The sequence below is a fragment of the Stigmatopora argus genome, chromosome 13, assembly GCF_051989625.1.
Source record: "Stigmatopora argus isolate UIUO_Sarg chromosome 13, RoL_Sarg_1.0, whole genome shotgun sequence".
Taxonomy (NCBI): domain Eukaryota; kingdom Metazoa; phylum Chordata; class Actinopteri; order Syngnathiformes; family Syngnathidae; genus Stigmatopora; species Stigmatopora argus.
The window spans coordinates 17,522,132-17,536,287 of record NC_135399.1 but is presented as its reverse complement, the minus strand read 5'-3'; the positions used below and the strand labels follow the sequence as shown (position 1 = coordinate 17,536,287).

The 14,156-nt window shown below is 46.1% G+C and overlaps 3 protein-coding genes across 3 annotated transcripts; 1 reads left to right on the top strand and 2 right to left on the bottom strand.

The window, feature by feature from the left end:
- Position 1: 1 nt before the first annotated feature.
- Positions 2-850, top strand: coa5 (cytochrome C oxidase assembly factor 5). The gene is made up of 3 exons (XM_077617339.1): positions 2-284; positions 438-521; positions 598-850. Exons 1-3 carry the CDS (start codon positions 183-185, stop codon positions 637-639), a joined length of 228 nt encoding a protein of 75 aa, XP_077473465.1. The 5' UTR covers positions 2-182; the 3' UTR covers positions 640-850.
- Positions 851-1,099: 249 nt separating this feature from the next.
- On the bottom strand, positions 1,100-2,706 carry LOC144086918 (inosine-uridine preferring nucleoside hydrolase). The gene is made up of 5 exons (XM_077617101.1): positions 2,389-2,706; positions 2,116-2,295; positions 1,940-2,051; positions 1,718-1,854; positions 1,100-1,593 (listed from the first exon to the last, which is right to left on the bottom strand). Exons 1-5 carry the CDS (start codon positions 2,665-2,667, stop codon positions 1,246-1,248), a joined length of 1,056 nt encoding a protein of 351 aa, XP_077473227.1. The 5' UTR covers positions 2,668-2,706; the 3' UTR covers positions 1,100-1,245.
- Positions 2,707-4,733: 2,027 nt separating this feature from the next.
- Positions 4,734-13,379, bottom strand: inpp4aa (inositol polyphosphate-4-phosphatase type I Aa). Its single transcript, XM_077617722.1, has 23 exons — positions 13,155-13,379; positions 13,029-13,073; positions 12,622-12,740; positions 11,997-12,113; positions 11,845-11,924; positions 11,658-11,775; positions 10,808-10,898; positions 10,579-10,726; positions 10,340-10,470; positions 9,866-9,970; positions 9,660-9,768; positions 9,564-9,581; positions 9,301-9,505; positions 7,999-8,271; positions 7,787-7,934; positions 7,625-7,657; positions 7,338-7,510; positions 7,142-7,265; positions 6,177-6,444; positions 5,937-6,034; positions 5,751-5,863; positions 5,459-5,613; positions 4,734-4,923 (listed from the first exon to the last, which is right to left on the bottom strand). Exons 1-23 carry the CDS (start codon positions 13,297-13,299, stop codon positions 4,791-4,793), a joined length of 2,949 nt encoding a protein of 982 aa, XP_077473848.1. The 5' UTR covers positions 13,300-13,379; the 3' UTR covers positions 4,734-4,790.
- Between the last annotated feature and the right edge of the window lie 777 nt (positions 13,380-14,156).

Below are 14,156 nucleotides of genomic sequence, written 5' to 3'. Positions count from 1 at the left end.
AACTACTGCTCCCATAATGCACTTTGTGCATCGTCACTTCCCATGACGCAGCGATCTTGCAAAATGGCTACCGAGTGCTTTCTCGAAAAATGAAGTGGACGTTCTTTGGTGCCGCTAACGGCCAATAATTTAGTAGTTAGCTTTAAATTAAGTTAATCTTAGCATTAAGTGAACTCTTCGCCATGCCCAAATACTACGAAGATAAGGAAGAAGACAACCGAGCATGTGCTGGGATAAGAGAAGACTTCAAGGCTTGTCTCCTTCAACACGACTGCGTTCTCAAGGTACAATATTTAACTTCTCGCTCTCTTAGTTCATGTTAGCAAATACCTCGGTGTAAAAAAAAAATGGAACGACATGGCAACAATGTTGTTCGTGTAACCGTCATCCCGTTTTCGCAAGTGCACTTTTAAGTCCATGTTTTTTTCTCCGTTCAGGAGGGGAAATTGCCCAGCCAGTGTTTGAAAGAAGGCCATTGCAAAGCCCTTCAAACCTCCTTCTTCGAGTGCAAGAGATCCATGGTGAATTGCTCAAAATGTTCCGAAGAATCCGCCCAAAACGGTCGCGATACGCATTCTAACATTTGGCTTTCTACAGCTGGACAACAGGTCAAGATTCAGAGGAAGAAAAGGATATTAAGGGCCTCGACTGCAAGGTCATCATCATCGTCGTCTATCTCCAGACATCAGGTAGCAAGCCGCAAAGGACTGTCGTTAGCTATTGTCAGCCGTCCCTGGTCCAATGGACGTCCGTTGCTGTCAATGGCAGTCGGTGTGAACAGCGCACTCTGATACAGAATGATTGAAATCAATGGAGAAAATAAAGGGGATGCTAAGTTTGACATTTTAGAGCTTCGAGTGTTTGACTCTGAATCCTAGGCATTATTTAAAAGGAGGGGCAGATAAAGTTTTTCATCTGTATCAATGCACTGATCATGTTCATTTCTCGCAATAATGATATACTCGTGCGGTAAACAGACTTTTTTAAACTAAAAATGGCACATTTTCAAGATAGAAAAATCACAGTTCAATCATAGTTAAACCACTTTATTAGAGGTGTCATCCTAAAAATCATAATTCTCGCAAAAATAATCAATGATTTACCCGTGCGTTACACAGACTTTATGACTAAAAATCTCAAACTATTTACATTTTAAAACTAGAAAAAACAACTCAGCCATTTTTTAGAGGTCTAAATCCTAATAATCAATTTTTGCAACAAAATTGGAGCAACAGGAATTAGCAACTATCTCAAGGCGGCCATCATCATCTCCTTAAACTTCTCCAAGTCCACCTTTTTCATGATGCTGGCCTGGTGCGTCTTGTTGAGGAATCCCCCCTTATCCAGCACCATCATGCCTCGCGTGTGCGTGCCCGTCAGTTCCACCGTGACCGGGTAGCGCTCACTCTCGGTGACAAAGGCGTCGTCCACGGCGGCCGCCGCCGCGTACGAGTCGCAGGACACCAAGCCGCTGCCTCCCACCAACTCTTTCTGGCCGCGCTCGCTACGCGACGCCTCCATGCTGTGCCCGAAGATACGCGCCATGAAGGCCGCTTTGCGCGTTGGCTGCGCCAGCCAGGCGTCGCAGAACTCCTGTCACAAAAAACGGACAAAAATTGAGACTTGTTGGACTCGGAAGAATCACATTTTGATTAAAAAACGATTAGCCAACGTCCTGGTCGGTCCGGTGGCTGCCTTAAATATGTAAATGACTCACCCAGGAAAGCTTGCTGTAACATGTAAACTCCCAGCATGCCAAGTAGGTGGGGCAGCGGTAGTCATTGAGCACGATGTACGCCGCCTCCGGATCGGCAACAAAGTTGAACTCTCCGCACACCGTGGTGTTCCCTCGGGCTGCGCCGACCGACCACCAACGGCTATTTTCTCAACACGACGTACGTATTCACGCTCGTCGATTGCGTTATCGTCCGCAACTCACATTCCGTGTTGCCTCCCATGATGTAGAGCCCTCGCAGTTTATCCGGCAAGGACGGATCCAACCTCACGGCCAACGCCAAGTTGGTGAGCGGCGCCGTGGCAACCAAGGAGACCTAGGAGGGATGTCACAAAAAACAACTAGTGTTGTGCGAATGAATGTTCTGCGCGCTCGCTCACCTCTCCCGGGTTCTCGTTGACAATTCGGATCATGGCCGACACGGCGCCCTCGTCCCGCACCAGGTCCAGGCCGGGAGCGTTCGGGTCGGGGGCGTCGCCCAGGCCGTCCCGTCCGTGGAAGTGGCTGGCGTTTATGGTGTCGCCGAGCAGTGGCTTGGCCGCACCCTTGAAAACTGGAATCTAATGAAGAGGTTCATATTTTGAGAACAATTTTCCCCCCAAAATTTGAAAAATCGCCATTTCAAATCCCTCGACCAAAAGCGAGCGAGGCACCTCCAACCTATCACAAGCCTGCAGAACACGCAGCGCGTTCCTGCACACGTTGTCCACCGTGGTGTTGCCGTGCACGCAGGTCACCGCCAGCAGATCCACGTTGGGGGCAGCCAGCGCCAACATCATGGCCTGCGCGTCATCCACGCCGCAGTCCACGTCCATCAGCAGCTTTTTCCTCATTCCGGAAGATTTTTCTGCAACCGTTGACCCGTACACCGGCAAAAAAGAGTCACTCAACAGAAACTTTAGAACACGTTTCTTGTATTTACTTTGATGCATTTGGTTAAGCTCACCTTTTAACTTCTAGTTGAAAGTATTTTTAAGGACCTTGTTCATTTATTTACAAGCGTAGCATAAAATCGCAAACTTTCTCCTTCTATGGAGTTGTTTATTTACGTTGAGAAAGCTCAAAGTTCATTCCAGAAATGATCAAACTACTCCAGTTCCTCACTCAACATTTTAAAAAAACCTTGAGAACCATGCTAAACTTACCTTTTGAATAGAAAAATAAACTGGAGTGCAGTTTTGATGACGTCTGTCCAAACCTTCCAATAACAATATAAAATATGTAAGACTGTTGTGAAGTAGAAAGTTGGTTGATTGAATCTCAAAAAAAAAAAATCAGTTTTATCGGAAAAGATAACCTTGTGGTTTTATTTTGAAATCCAGTGCTGGGTTTCCGTAGTAACCATTTAAAAAATAATTTTCCATTCCCATTCCTTCCAAATCAAATGCTGGCAACTGTTTAGTGATTGCGTTTAATAATATGTAACTTGGAATTTCTTACAATTCACCGTTTTAGTCTTGTTTTTAGGTCCAGCAAAATCTGTCATTCCGACTCTCAAACTAAAATCGAAAATGCACGATACATATCTATATCCGAAGTATGATGCCTAATTAAGATATTCGGGATTACGTACTTGAGTCGAAAAGAGCGGCCAAAGACGGCAGCATGCATGGAGAGCATCGAAGCTGATCTACGGAAATAAGATGGAGTACTCTGGGCTCTTCTGGTTGCATTTTCAAAATCGTGTCCATAATCCTTTTTGTCCCAGTGATTTATTTTATGACAACACACTTTCAAATGTATTTCATACTGTCTCATCAAATAATCATCTATTTACTCCCGCAAATCCGAGTTCGGATAATTCCAAAGAAACGTTTTCTAAAGAGCATCTGTTTGAAATAGACGAGCTATGTGAAAAAAAAATACGACACTTCCGTGCGTTGCCTTAATTAAAGTTAAAAAAAACACTTGTGTTGAGATACATACACTGAATTATTATTTTATATAGTGTTTTCAAATGAGGGTGTCTTTTCGGTAAGTGTCACTAGTTTGTCTTCAAGAAATTAACCATTTAGGACATATTGGGAAAAAAGATTTAGAGTGGGTCTATTTTATTCATTATCCACTTTTAGCATCTCTTCCCCTTGGTGAAATATTATTTAAAAATACTCATGCTAAAACAGAAATACACTGGTATGGCTCCCAAAAACAATCTAAAGTTTACTTTAACGAAATAAAATCCTAGTATTCAACTTAGGGTTTTTTTTTTCATTTAATCGTCATTTGTGGCATTTTATACAAAGAAAAAGAAAAATATCCGTGGGCAGACTGTGTACAATGCAAGGAGAATTAGGGCCACGCTGAACAATGGAAAATAAAATCATAGAATAAAGTTGGAATTTAACAGTTTGGATGTTGTTGAGGATAAAAATGCAGTGTTTTGAGAAGTATGGCACGTATTTCCAAGATTGTCATATTTTCAGGAAGTAATTGGGTTTTTCAAATTAAAGTCTCCATTTTTTGGGGTCATCTAATGACAATAAAAGTCTGTACGCGCATGATTTTAATGATACGAAAAGTCATTTGTTTATCGTTTTTTAAAATAAAGTTGGCCCATGAAAATAAACTCATCTTTGTAACTTAAATTGTAATGTTAAGTTGCATATTTTCATAACTAGAGTTACGACAGTTTCATGTATAGCTGAGTTTTGAAATGTACTTGTTAAATAAAAATGTGACTTAACTTGAATTCAGATACATTTATATATTTATATCTCAAATATGTGAAAATATTCTCTTGAAATGATATGACTTAACTCATCTAATCGTTGTTTTTTTCCCTTTCTTTTCAGCGTGGCACTAACACCCCTGCGTGCTCACCTCCTTGTTTTAGGACCACTGAGAAGCAAAACAACAAAAAAAACAAGCTAAAGCAGCACATGGACACGGACAAATCTCCTTACTGGTGAGTCGCTAAACCGCTATGGCCCACGTGAGATCTCGTTGGCACGAATGTGGCCCGCCGACCAAAGTTGGACACCACCGAGCTAAAGACGGCTACTTTTTTGCCGCGTGTGGGAGTGTCCCGTTGTCGTCGTCGGTCATGCCTCTCCGCTTATGATTCCACTTTCCCGTACGTGCCTTCGGGGGGGCGATACTGTTTGGGGAAGGCCTTGAGCTGGAGCGAGTTGAAGGCGTATTTGCGGCAGCCCACGTTCTTCATGGTGTTCTCCCGTCGGCAGCCCTCGCTGTGGGCCCAACAAAAACACACTTACAGTCGTACCTCTACTTACGAATGCCTCTAGGTATGACATTTTCAGGTCACAATTGTTTTTCTATGCAAATGAGTGACTCGAGATACAAAAAAGATCCAAGTTACGGAATCCCCTCCCAAAAGTAAATGCATTCCCGTGGAACGAATGATAGAATTTACATATAAAGTACACCTCTACTTACCAACTTTCCAAGTTACGAAAAAAGTTCTGCAACTAATTAACTTCGTAAGTAGAAGTACGACTGTACGGCCTATTACAGAAGACATTTTTGGTATGTGATAGTATTTCTTGGGTTCTTAATCCCAAAACCAGTAGTGACCCCCTCACCCCTACTTGTGGGTAATGTTGTAACCTAATTGGCCCGTGCTATAACGTTTGAAAAGTCACTTTAGGAGAGGTCGCTGGCTCGGTTTATAGTTTATAGATGCGATACCATATCGTGGTATCTGGACTCTTGTTTGTAATCCAAATTGGGGCTCGCCGAGTCCAAAGTGGAGGTTTTGCTGACCTGCGCATGCAGTCCAGGGCCTGGTAAAAGACGGGCGGTGCCAGGGCGTGCTCCTCCCGCAGGATGTGGCACTGCTCCAGGGTCAGCGACATTGCCGTGCGGTCCTTGGCGCTCTTGCAGCTGGTGAAGCGCACGCCGTTCAGCCGCCGGCACGCCTGCAAACCATACAAATAGAGCTTAGTACATTTTCAGACTGTTTTTATGTCGACTTAAACACGAACAACAGCTTTTGCGGTTGGCGGTCGGCCTCTTTGGGACAGTTTAGCGAAGCCGTAAAATGAAAAGGGCCTACCTCGGCCGCCTGCCACAAAATTTCCACGTTCTTGCTCTTCTTGGCGCCGATGTTGTGGTTGAGCCGTTTGAGCAGATCGGGGAGACCGGTGCTGCTGCGGGACCGAGGGAGACCTGAGGAGATGACGGCGGGTGGGAGGAGCTAAGCTGGTGAGGGATATCTCCTAGCCGGGCCGCGTGGACTCACAGTCTTCTGCCAGGACCTCCTTAAAGTGCTCGTAGTACAAGCTTAGGCGACCCATGCTCTCCGTGTTGATTAGCTCCTGCAGAGATGTGTCTCCGAACCTGCACAAAAAGCCATCCTAAATTTAGAGAGAAGATGCAAACTCCATACAGGAAGAACCTCGAACCCAGGACACCTGAACTCCAAGGCCGAGACGCTAACCATTCAGCCGGAATGAATTAGCTCGCTCGCTCATGAACGTACTTCTCCGCCATGGTTTGCTGTTCGTTGATGCCCACGTTGAAGAGGACGGGCTGAACGCGCAGCAACATGCCGTTCTGGATCTCCCGGGGAAGGCTCTCGAAAATGGCGGCGGGGACGGGGACCCGCACGTTGAAGCCGCTGCGGTTGCCCGTGATGACCGGCAGCATGTCGGGGCCGAAGACCGTGCTGGCTTGCGTGATTTTGAAGGTGACGTTCCTCAGGTCGCATACGCCCACGCTCATGTCCTCTAACATGGCCAGCTCCTCGCCTCAATGGAAATTCACAGAAAATTCAGTCTTGGATTGCTGCTCTACTTTTGCCTCATTTTTGAAATTCATTTTTCACTTATTGTATTGTATATTAGTCCACTACTACCGTGGGCTGACCCGTTGCCCAGTTGTTATTAGCTTGCAACAATTTATACAAATATCAATGAATATGGCGCGAACAAGAAGCTGGAATTCACTCTTCATGATGTTGCACTTTTCAGATTCAACACCAGATGGAGCTAGTCACAAACAACGCCTCTCCATTGGCCCAAGTTCAAGAGCATGAAATCAAGGTAGGAACAATTTATGTTAATATAAATGTATCTATATGACAAAAAAAACAAAATTTCTCTTGGTTCTGCAAGGTTTGTATCAGTTAAGTATAAATCAATATACATATTGCAAAACAGCAATACTTGTGGATTATTTTCTTGACTGTAGCCCTTCAATTATCACAGCCAGTGACAGTTATAGACGTTAAAATCCATTTTAAATGGGAAAACTGACAGTGAGTGATCAGTTTTTTTAGCGCCATTGACAGCAATTGCTGTCAGTGAGGTAAAAAAAATATTTTCTTTTTTTTTTTAGCCGATTCCCATTGTTTGCCAAATTAATTCAGGTTAGCCCCCGGAAAAAAAAAAAGTCTACACACCCCAGGTATCAAGGCGCAAACTAGCACACGCATGGGGATGTTACCGTAAGTGCTGAGCAGGCTCTCGTACTGCACCAGCAAGCCGATGGTGTGGAGCTGCTTGAGGAAGGCCGAGTCGCACAGGCTGTTCCTCAGCTTGAGAACGAAGCCGCAGACCAGAGCCGTCAGCTGTCAAAAGAAAAGGGCGTCAGGGCGGAAAAAAATCCACGTGACGCCCGTGACGCCGCCGGCCACACTGACGGTTTGGCAGAAGACCACGTCGCGGCGGTACTGCAGCGTGAGGCTGGCGGCGATGGTGGGCGCGCTGTCCTGCATGAGGAGGAACACCAGGGCTTTTTTGGCTTTGTCGCTCATCAGCGAGGCGCAGTCGCTCAATGTGCTCAGGAGGGGGTGCAAGGCCTCGCTCCATTCCCCTGCGAGAAGGAAGGAAGGAAGGAATGTGGCAACTTGGGCCTTTCTCAGCTCACACAAATAACAGCCATCATTAAAAGGTGTTTTTTTTGTGGAAGTTGAACTGAAGATCTCACCTGGTGACGTTTTTCCCCGCTCAGGACTGCTACCTGAAACAAAAGTGTGCAATGTCACCATCTTTGGTCAAATGAAGCCTCCGTCAAAAATTAAAATCAGACGGAGTGAGACAAACTGTTTGATTTTGCCACCGTCAAAATGTTTTGGACATTTGTTCGGACCTTTTTTGGCGTTTTGGACGTCGTCGTCGGCCAACGAGAAGACGTCGTCGCAGCTGCTGTCGCTTTGGAGGCCGTCTCCTCGCAGCAACCCGTCCACCCTCTGGATCACGTACTCCAGACTCTTGTCCACGTTCAGCCACACCTTCTCCTGCCGACACGTCGCGTACATAGAAGGGCGATAGAGACGACGTGTCCGGCTGACGTCCTCCTACCCACTCCTCTCCGAGCAAGTCGGCCTGCAACGAGGCGCGCTTGTTCTTCCAGCCGTCCGGGGGAGCGCCCAGGCGGGAGGGCGAGGTGTCCGTCCGCGACGGGGACGACGACGACGACGGCGGGCGGGCGGGCGAGCGAGAAGGCGAGCGCGAGGGCGAGCGGGACGAAGGCGATGGCGTGCCCTCCCAGGTGGACTCCGGCCGGGCGGCGCTCAGGGCCGTGATGGCCGAGGACAAGAGTTTGGAATCGCAGGCGCTCACCAACTGACGAGTCTGAAAGACGAGATAGATGGTTGGCATTTGGCATTAGGCTCCATTTTGATGGATTAGCCTCCAAGAAGCCATTAGTTGTTCTCTTCTGGAAAATATGTAAGCTAAAGATTTTTCGCTCCCTCTTATGTTGACTATTTGAACTTTAAAAGCTCCCCGGAATGTATATATATATATATATGTGTATATGTGTATGTATGTATATATATATATATGTATATATATATAAATATATATATATGTATATCTATATATGTATATGTGTATATATATGTATATATATAAAAAAAATATATATATGTATGTATGTATAAATATATGTGTATATATGTATATATATATGTGTATATATATATATATGTGTGTATATATATATATGTGTATATATGTGTATATATATATATGTATATATATATATATGTGTATATATATGTATATATGTGTGTATATATATATATGTGTATATATATGTATATACATGTGTGTATGTATATATAAATGTATATATATGTATATATATATGTGTGTATATATATGTATATATGTATATATACGTATATATATGTATATATATGTATATATATATGTGTGTATATATATATGTATATATGTATATATACGTATATATATGTATATATATACGTATATATATATATGTATATATATGTATATATATGTATATATATATTTCAGCAACACGCTTATTTATTTATATATTTATTCATGTATTTATTTATTAACTTACTTATTACCTATCTATTTATGTCTAAAATGCCTTTCTGCATCCTCACCCTCTTGCGGGTGGGATGAATAAAGTTATCTAATCCAATAATTTCCTCCTCTGACTGCCGGAATCCTTAGCTTTGATGACATTGTCGGTTTCCACTATGCAGAAACAAACGGTGACCTAAATGATCCGAATAGCTACGGATCTTTATTTTTGGAATCCTATCATTTAGTGGAACTTTAAAAGTAACTCGACGTCACCAAAAGGCTTTATAACGAGGCAAAACGTGTCATTGGCGTGCTCACTTTTTCTTTGAGGATGGCCAAAGTTCTCTCCAAGGCGTTGGCCGATCGCTCCTTGGCCGCCCTGCTCAGACGTTCCACGTAGTAAGACACTTGCGTCTTCAGCGTGTTTATTTGGCCGACCAGCTCCTTGGCCCTGACCACGTCTCGCGGTTGGTACGGCAACGGCGTTCCCCTCGGCATGCCGGAGCTTGGAAAACACCGGGACCTTTGCTAAATCGGCGGAAGGAATGGCCGCCGTGCGCCCGCTTGGTCGCCGGTCTCACCTCTCTTCGTCGTAAGAGCTGGCGGTACAAAACAGGAAGCCAAATCCATGTTTACGGCGGGTAAATTTGCGCACGTTGGGAATGTGTTTTGCTTACTGTTTTCTGGCCTCTTCTAGCTGGTGTAGCAGTTTTCTGAGGCCACACCCCTTAAAGCCTTGATGGTGCGCGGCGGGGGCGCCGGTCGTCACCACGTCGTACGTGTGTTCTGCTCAAGGGACACGGCAATGGGTGAAAAATCTCAAGGGAAAATATGGAATGCACCAAAATGCGCCAATAAAGATAATAATGCTCGGGAAAGTTACCGTAGCCAGATTGTCCATGGACTCTCATCCTCTGAATGTGCAAATTTGTGGGAATAAACTCTAACTTGCGCTCGGCTTTCAGTGTGCTCGATTTAAAAGAAGGTCCTGAAAACAAGAAGAACATCAAAACAAACAAACAAACCCATGACAGAGAATACTTACCGCATTTTCCGGACTATAAGTCGCACCTTTTAAGTAGTTAGCAGTGCGACTTTTCCTTTTTGTATGTTTATTTATTTATTTTACTCTGATCACTGACAGTTGGTCTCCATTTTACTAATGTTACTTTTACATATGTTTTTTCTTGGTTTCCGATCAAATAAAAATTGCCCTCCCAAACCGCGACGTACGCTCCAACGCGACTTATACGCTTCTCTGTGTATTCTTTGAAAAATACGGTACTTTAAGATACTTGGAGATGTTGGAACGGAGTTGAAATTGACTGCGTTGAAATGTGGAAATGATTCTTCTCACCTTTGTACTCGTGCAGGTCGCTGATGGTCTCCTGGTAGGTTAGGATGATGGTCTGGTACTGAGTGATGATCTGCCTGCGGAGGTTCTCCCAGCACGGAGACAGCTCGCCTAGTTCCTCCAGCTCGCACACCCTGTGGGGATTCCCAGGTATGTAGATGGAAGAAGAAGAAGAAGAAGAAGAAGTGAAGCTTGAGGGAAAATTTGTTGAGACTAAAGTCTCTCCAGTCTGCCCGTTCTACCTGACGGCGTCTTCCTCCAGCAGAAGCTTCACAAACTGTCGAGGAATGTGCAGGGAGAGCACGCTCTCGGCCATCTGCTCCAAGACGCGGAGACGGTTGCCGTCCGTGGTGGGGAAACGGTACATGTGCGACATGACGCCTCCGAACACTGAGGAGGCAGAAATGTGCCGACGGTACGCCGGACTCGGTTTTGGTTTTCTGGGAATTTGTACCATTTGACCATACTCACCCGCCTTCAACAGGGGATCCTTGCACAGGGACGAAGACATGGACTTGATGCCTTTGGATTCCGTCAGACTTTCGTCCACCGGAAGGACCATCTGATAAACGGGGACAAAACGCCAGATGACTTTCCCTCGACGGTGGTCCGAGGCGGCGCTGGCTAACACGCAAGTAAGGCGGTCACTCGGGGCCCCGGGGGCTACCAAAATGTACCCGTTTGAAATGACAGTAGAAGTAGCAACCACCCGTTCTGCCGTAGCCACTTGGATTTGATGTATTTTTCCAAAGTGAAACCTAGGTGTGCCATTTTATTAAACATGTTGACAGTCAATTATCGCGACTTCACTTATGGCGAATTCACTTCTTTGCGATTTCTTTCTGCTATTAATTTACACTAAAAAAATGTATTTAGTTCGTTTAAAAGTTCATAAAAATGTGGAAATCCACGCTGAAACTCGTAAGCGGAAGCCACTTTTGCTACTAGAACTAGAAAAAAAATGTAGTTATAATAGGGGAGACCCTAGTTTGTGATTTTTTGGTCTACATGAACCGCGATATTCGAGGGATTACAGTATTTCTACTATACGTACCTTTTTTGTATTAAAATGCTAGCTTTTCGGGCAGCCGAGTGGTTAGCACGTCGGCCTGACAATTCTGGGGTCGATCCCAAGTAGGCCCTCACCGCCTGGAGTTTGTGTGTTCTCCCCAGGCTTGCGTGGGTTTTCTCCGGGTACTCCGGTTTCTTCCAGCATCCCCAAAACATGCATGCTAGGCTAATTTAGCACTCTGAATTGAAAAGCTAGTACTTCCTTCTCAGAGAAACCAGGAAAAGCAAGGAGTAGTCGAGCACCACTCACCCTTCCGTTGACGGTGTCCATTCGTTGTAGTCTGGCGAGCGGCGCTCGCTGCTCCCGTTTCTCCTCCACCTGCCAGGCGATGACCGTCAGGTGGCCCACCCGCACGTTCTCGGCCGACCTGGAAGTAAACTCGTTGAGCGACGACCCCAATCCGACGGGCTTCTTGGGGGAAAGGAGGAGAAGCTACCTGAGAATCAGGTGCAGGCGGTGGTGCTGATCCTGCAGGAGCTCCTTCAAGGAAAACACGGCCGAGCCCAGCAGGTACATCTGACCGCGAGACAACGGCCATTTGAAAAGAGTTGGCCCAAACCGGCGCTTTGGATTCGGGACGCCGCTGACCGTGCCCTGCGAGCGATCCTTCACGTCGTAGACGGAGAGCTTGACCTGGGTCTGCTGAGTCACCAGAGAGTCCTGGAAGAAGGCCACGCTGCTCAGGAACGTGGGGTTACTCGTCCCCTGCGGGAAAAAAGCCAAGAAGGTCCAAGGTGGTTCTTCTTCACGATGGTACACGGTCGATTGGTCGCCGGTCTTTTGGTCGCCCAGAAGGTAAGTGATAATTACCATTTAAATGGTTGCTCAAATTCCCTAAATACAAACTGCGAATGACTATTTAGTCATACTTAATGCCCTAGTAATTATTAGGCTAAAGAAAAGCTCTAAATTTCCCGGACTTTGATTATTTTTTGTTGGAGAACTTGTTAAGACCCTGACTGACGTCGCTTCTTAAAGGGACAACGCATGTACATACAAACTCTTCTACACTCACACGTCGTCTCAGTGAAAGTACTCGTGGCCATTGTTGGCTTTTATTCATACGTAGACCGTCTTGTTTTACCTTGTTTTGTCACCGGTCTTTTGGGCGCCCGTTGTCGCGGTCGGGGCGACCAAAAGACCGCGACCAAAAGACCGGCAACCAAAAGACCGCACACGTTCACGACCACGAGGACGAGGAGGGAAATCGCACCTCAATGATCTCCGTCTGCGAATGTTTGGTCCAGAAAGCTTGGGGAGGCGTGGTGCAGCTGACGGCCACAAAGCTGCTGGGCTTACGCTCCGGCGTGGGCGTGACCAGTTCGCTGCAGACTGGAGGAATTGGATTGGATTGCATACCTGTCAACCTCTGCCAATAACTGCCCTTATAAATGATTATGATTCCCCTTACAAACCCCCCAAAAAACTTACAAACACCGTACCACTCGTACGGTGTTTGTAAGGTTTTTTGCGGGTTTGTAAGGGGAATCATAATCATTTATAAGGGCAGCTATCGGCAGAGGTTGGCAGGTATGGGATTGGAACTTTATTTCATCCCTTATTGGGGAAATTTCCTTGGAAACCGGCAGTTCAAATGCCATTTTGGTTCGTTCATCCTACCTAAACTGAACTCCAACACCGGCTCATCTGGATCCTGACTGCTTCCTGTAGATAATAGCAAGAGAGAGAAAGAGCCCTATTGGAAAAGCTTCTCATTCGCTTAAAGTGAATCTAATTTAATCTTACCCGACAGCGCCAAGCCCATCATCTCCGCCGAAAGGTCAAAGGTGTTGGCCCGGTAGACCGACCACGGCCGGTGCCGGGGGCTGCGCTCTTTCCCCGAGGCCGAGGGGTCACGGCGCGCCGGCTGAGGGTGAGTTCCCTTTTCCATCTTTTTTTTTCAACCCCGGTCAAACCTGGAGCCGGACCTTGGCTTCCTAGATGGAAAGCGCGCTCTTTGGCCGACGATCTCCGCGCTCACGCACGAGTCTCTGATGAAAGGCAAACGGGAAGAGGGGGGAGGGAGTCAGTGTCCCGTCGCCATGGATACGCAGAACGTACAAGGGATGACGCCATCTTCTCACGCAGCTGGACCAATTTAAATGAAGGCAATTATCCGCTGGGTTGGGAACTTTTTCTAGTGTGACTTTTCGCAACGCTAAAAATACTCGTGTCGGATAGACACTTGACTCATGTCTGGAATGATAACATTTGATGGCGTGATGCGCGTACTGTTGCTGTTTAAGTGATGAGCTCCTTCTAGTCTTTGGGATGAGAAGTGCACATGCAGCTTCTTGTGCGGGCCCCAGTTTGGACACCCCTCTCTCGAAATGATATTACTGTAAGACCACGTCCATACGCACTAGGCTATTAGGTCATTTTAAAACAAAAACATAAGAGAAAGCTTCATTTTTGCGTTTGGCCGCGCACAGATGTCCACCACGCTGCTCTATTTTTATTCTATAGGGGTCTGTTTTGACGTCATCGGCCCAATCTGCCGCCCGCCCAGTGGCGGATGACAAAAGCATCGCTGACGCTTGCTAGCGTGCGCCTCATTAGTCGCCGTGTGAGTGTTTTTTGGAGATGGGATCTTATGGTAGGGGGTGTGAGTCATGGTGTCATTAGGAATTGGTGGCCGCATCACAGCCCGAGACTCGCCGGGAAGCGCCGCGGGGACTCAAAGATCACCGTGGCTTAGCTACACGCTCCCCTGCCGGCAAATTTCCATTTGTGCCGCCAGTAAGATCA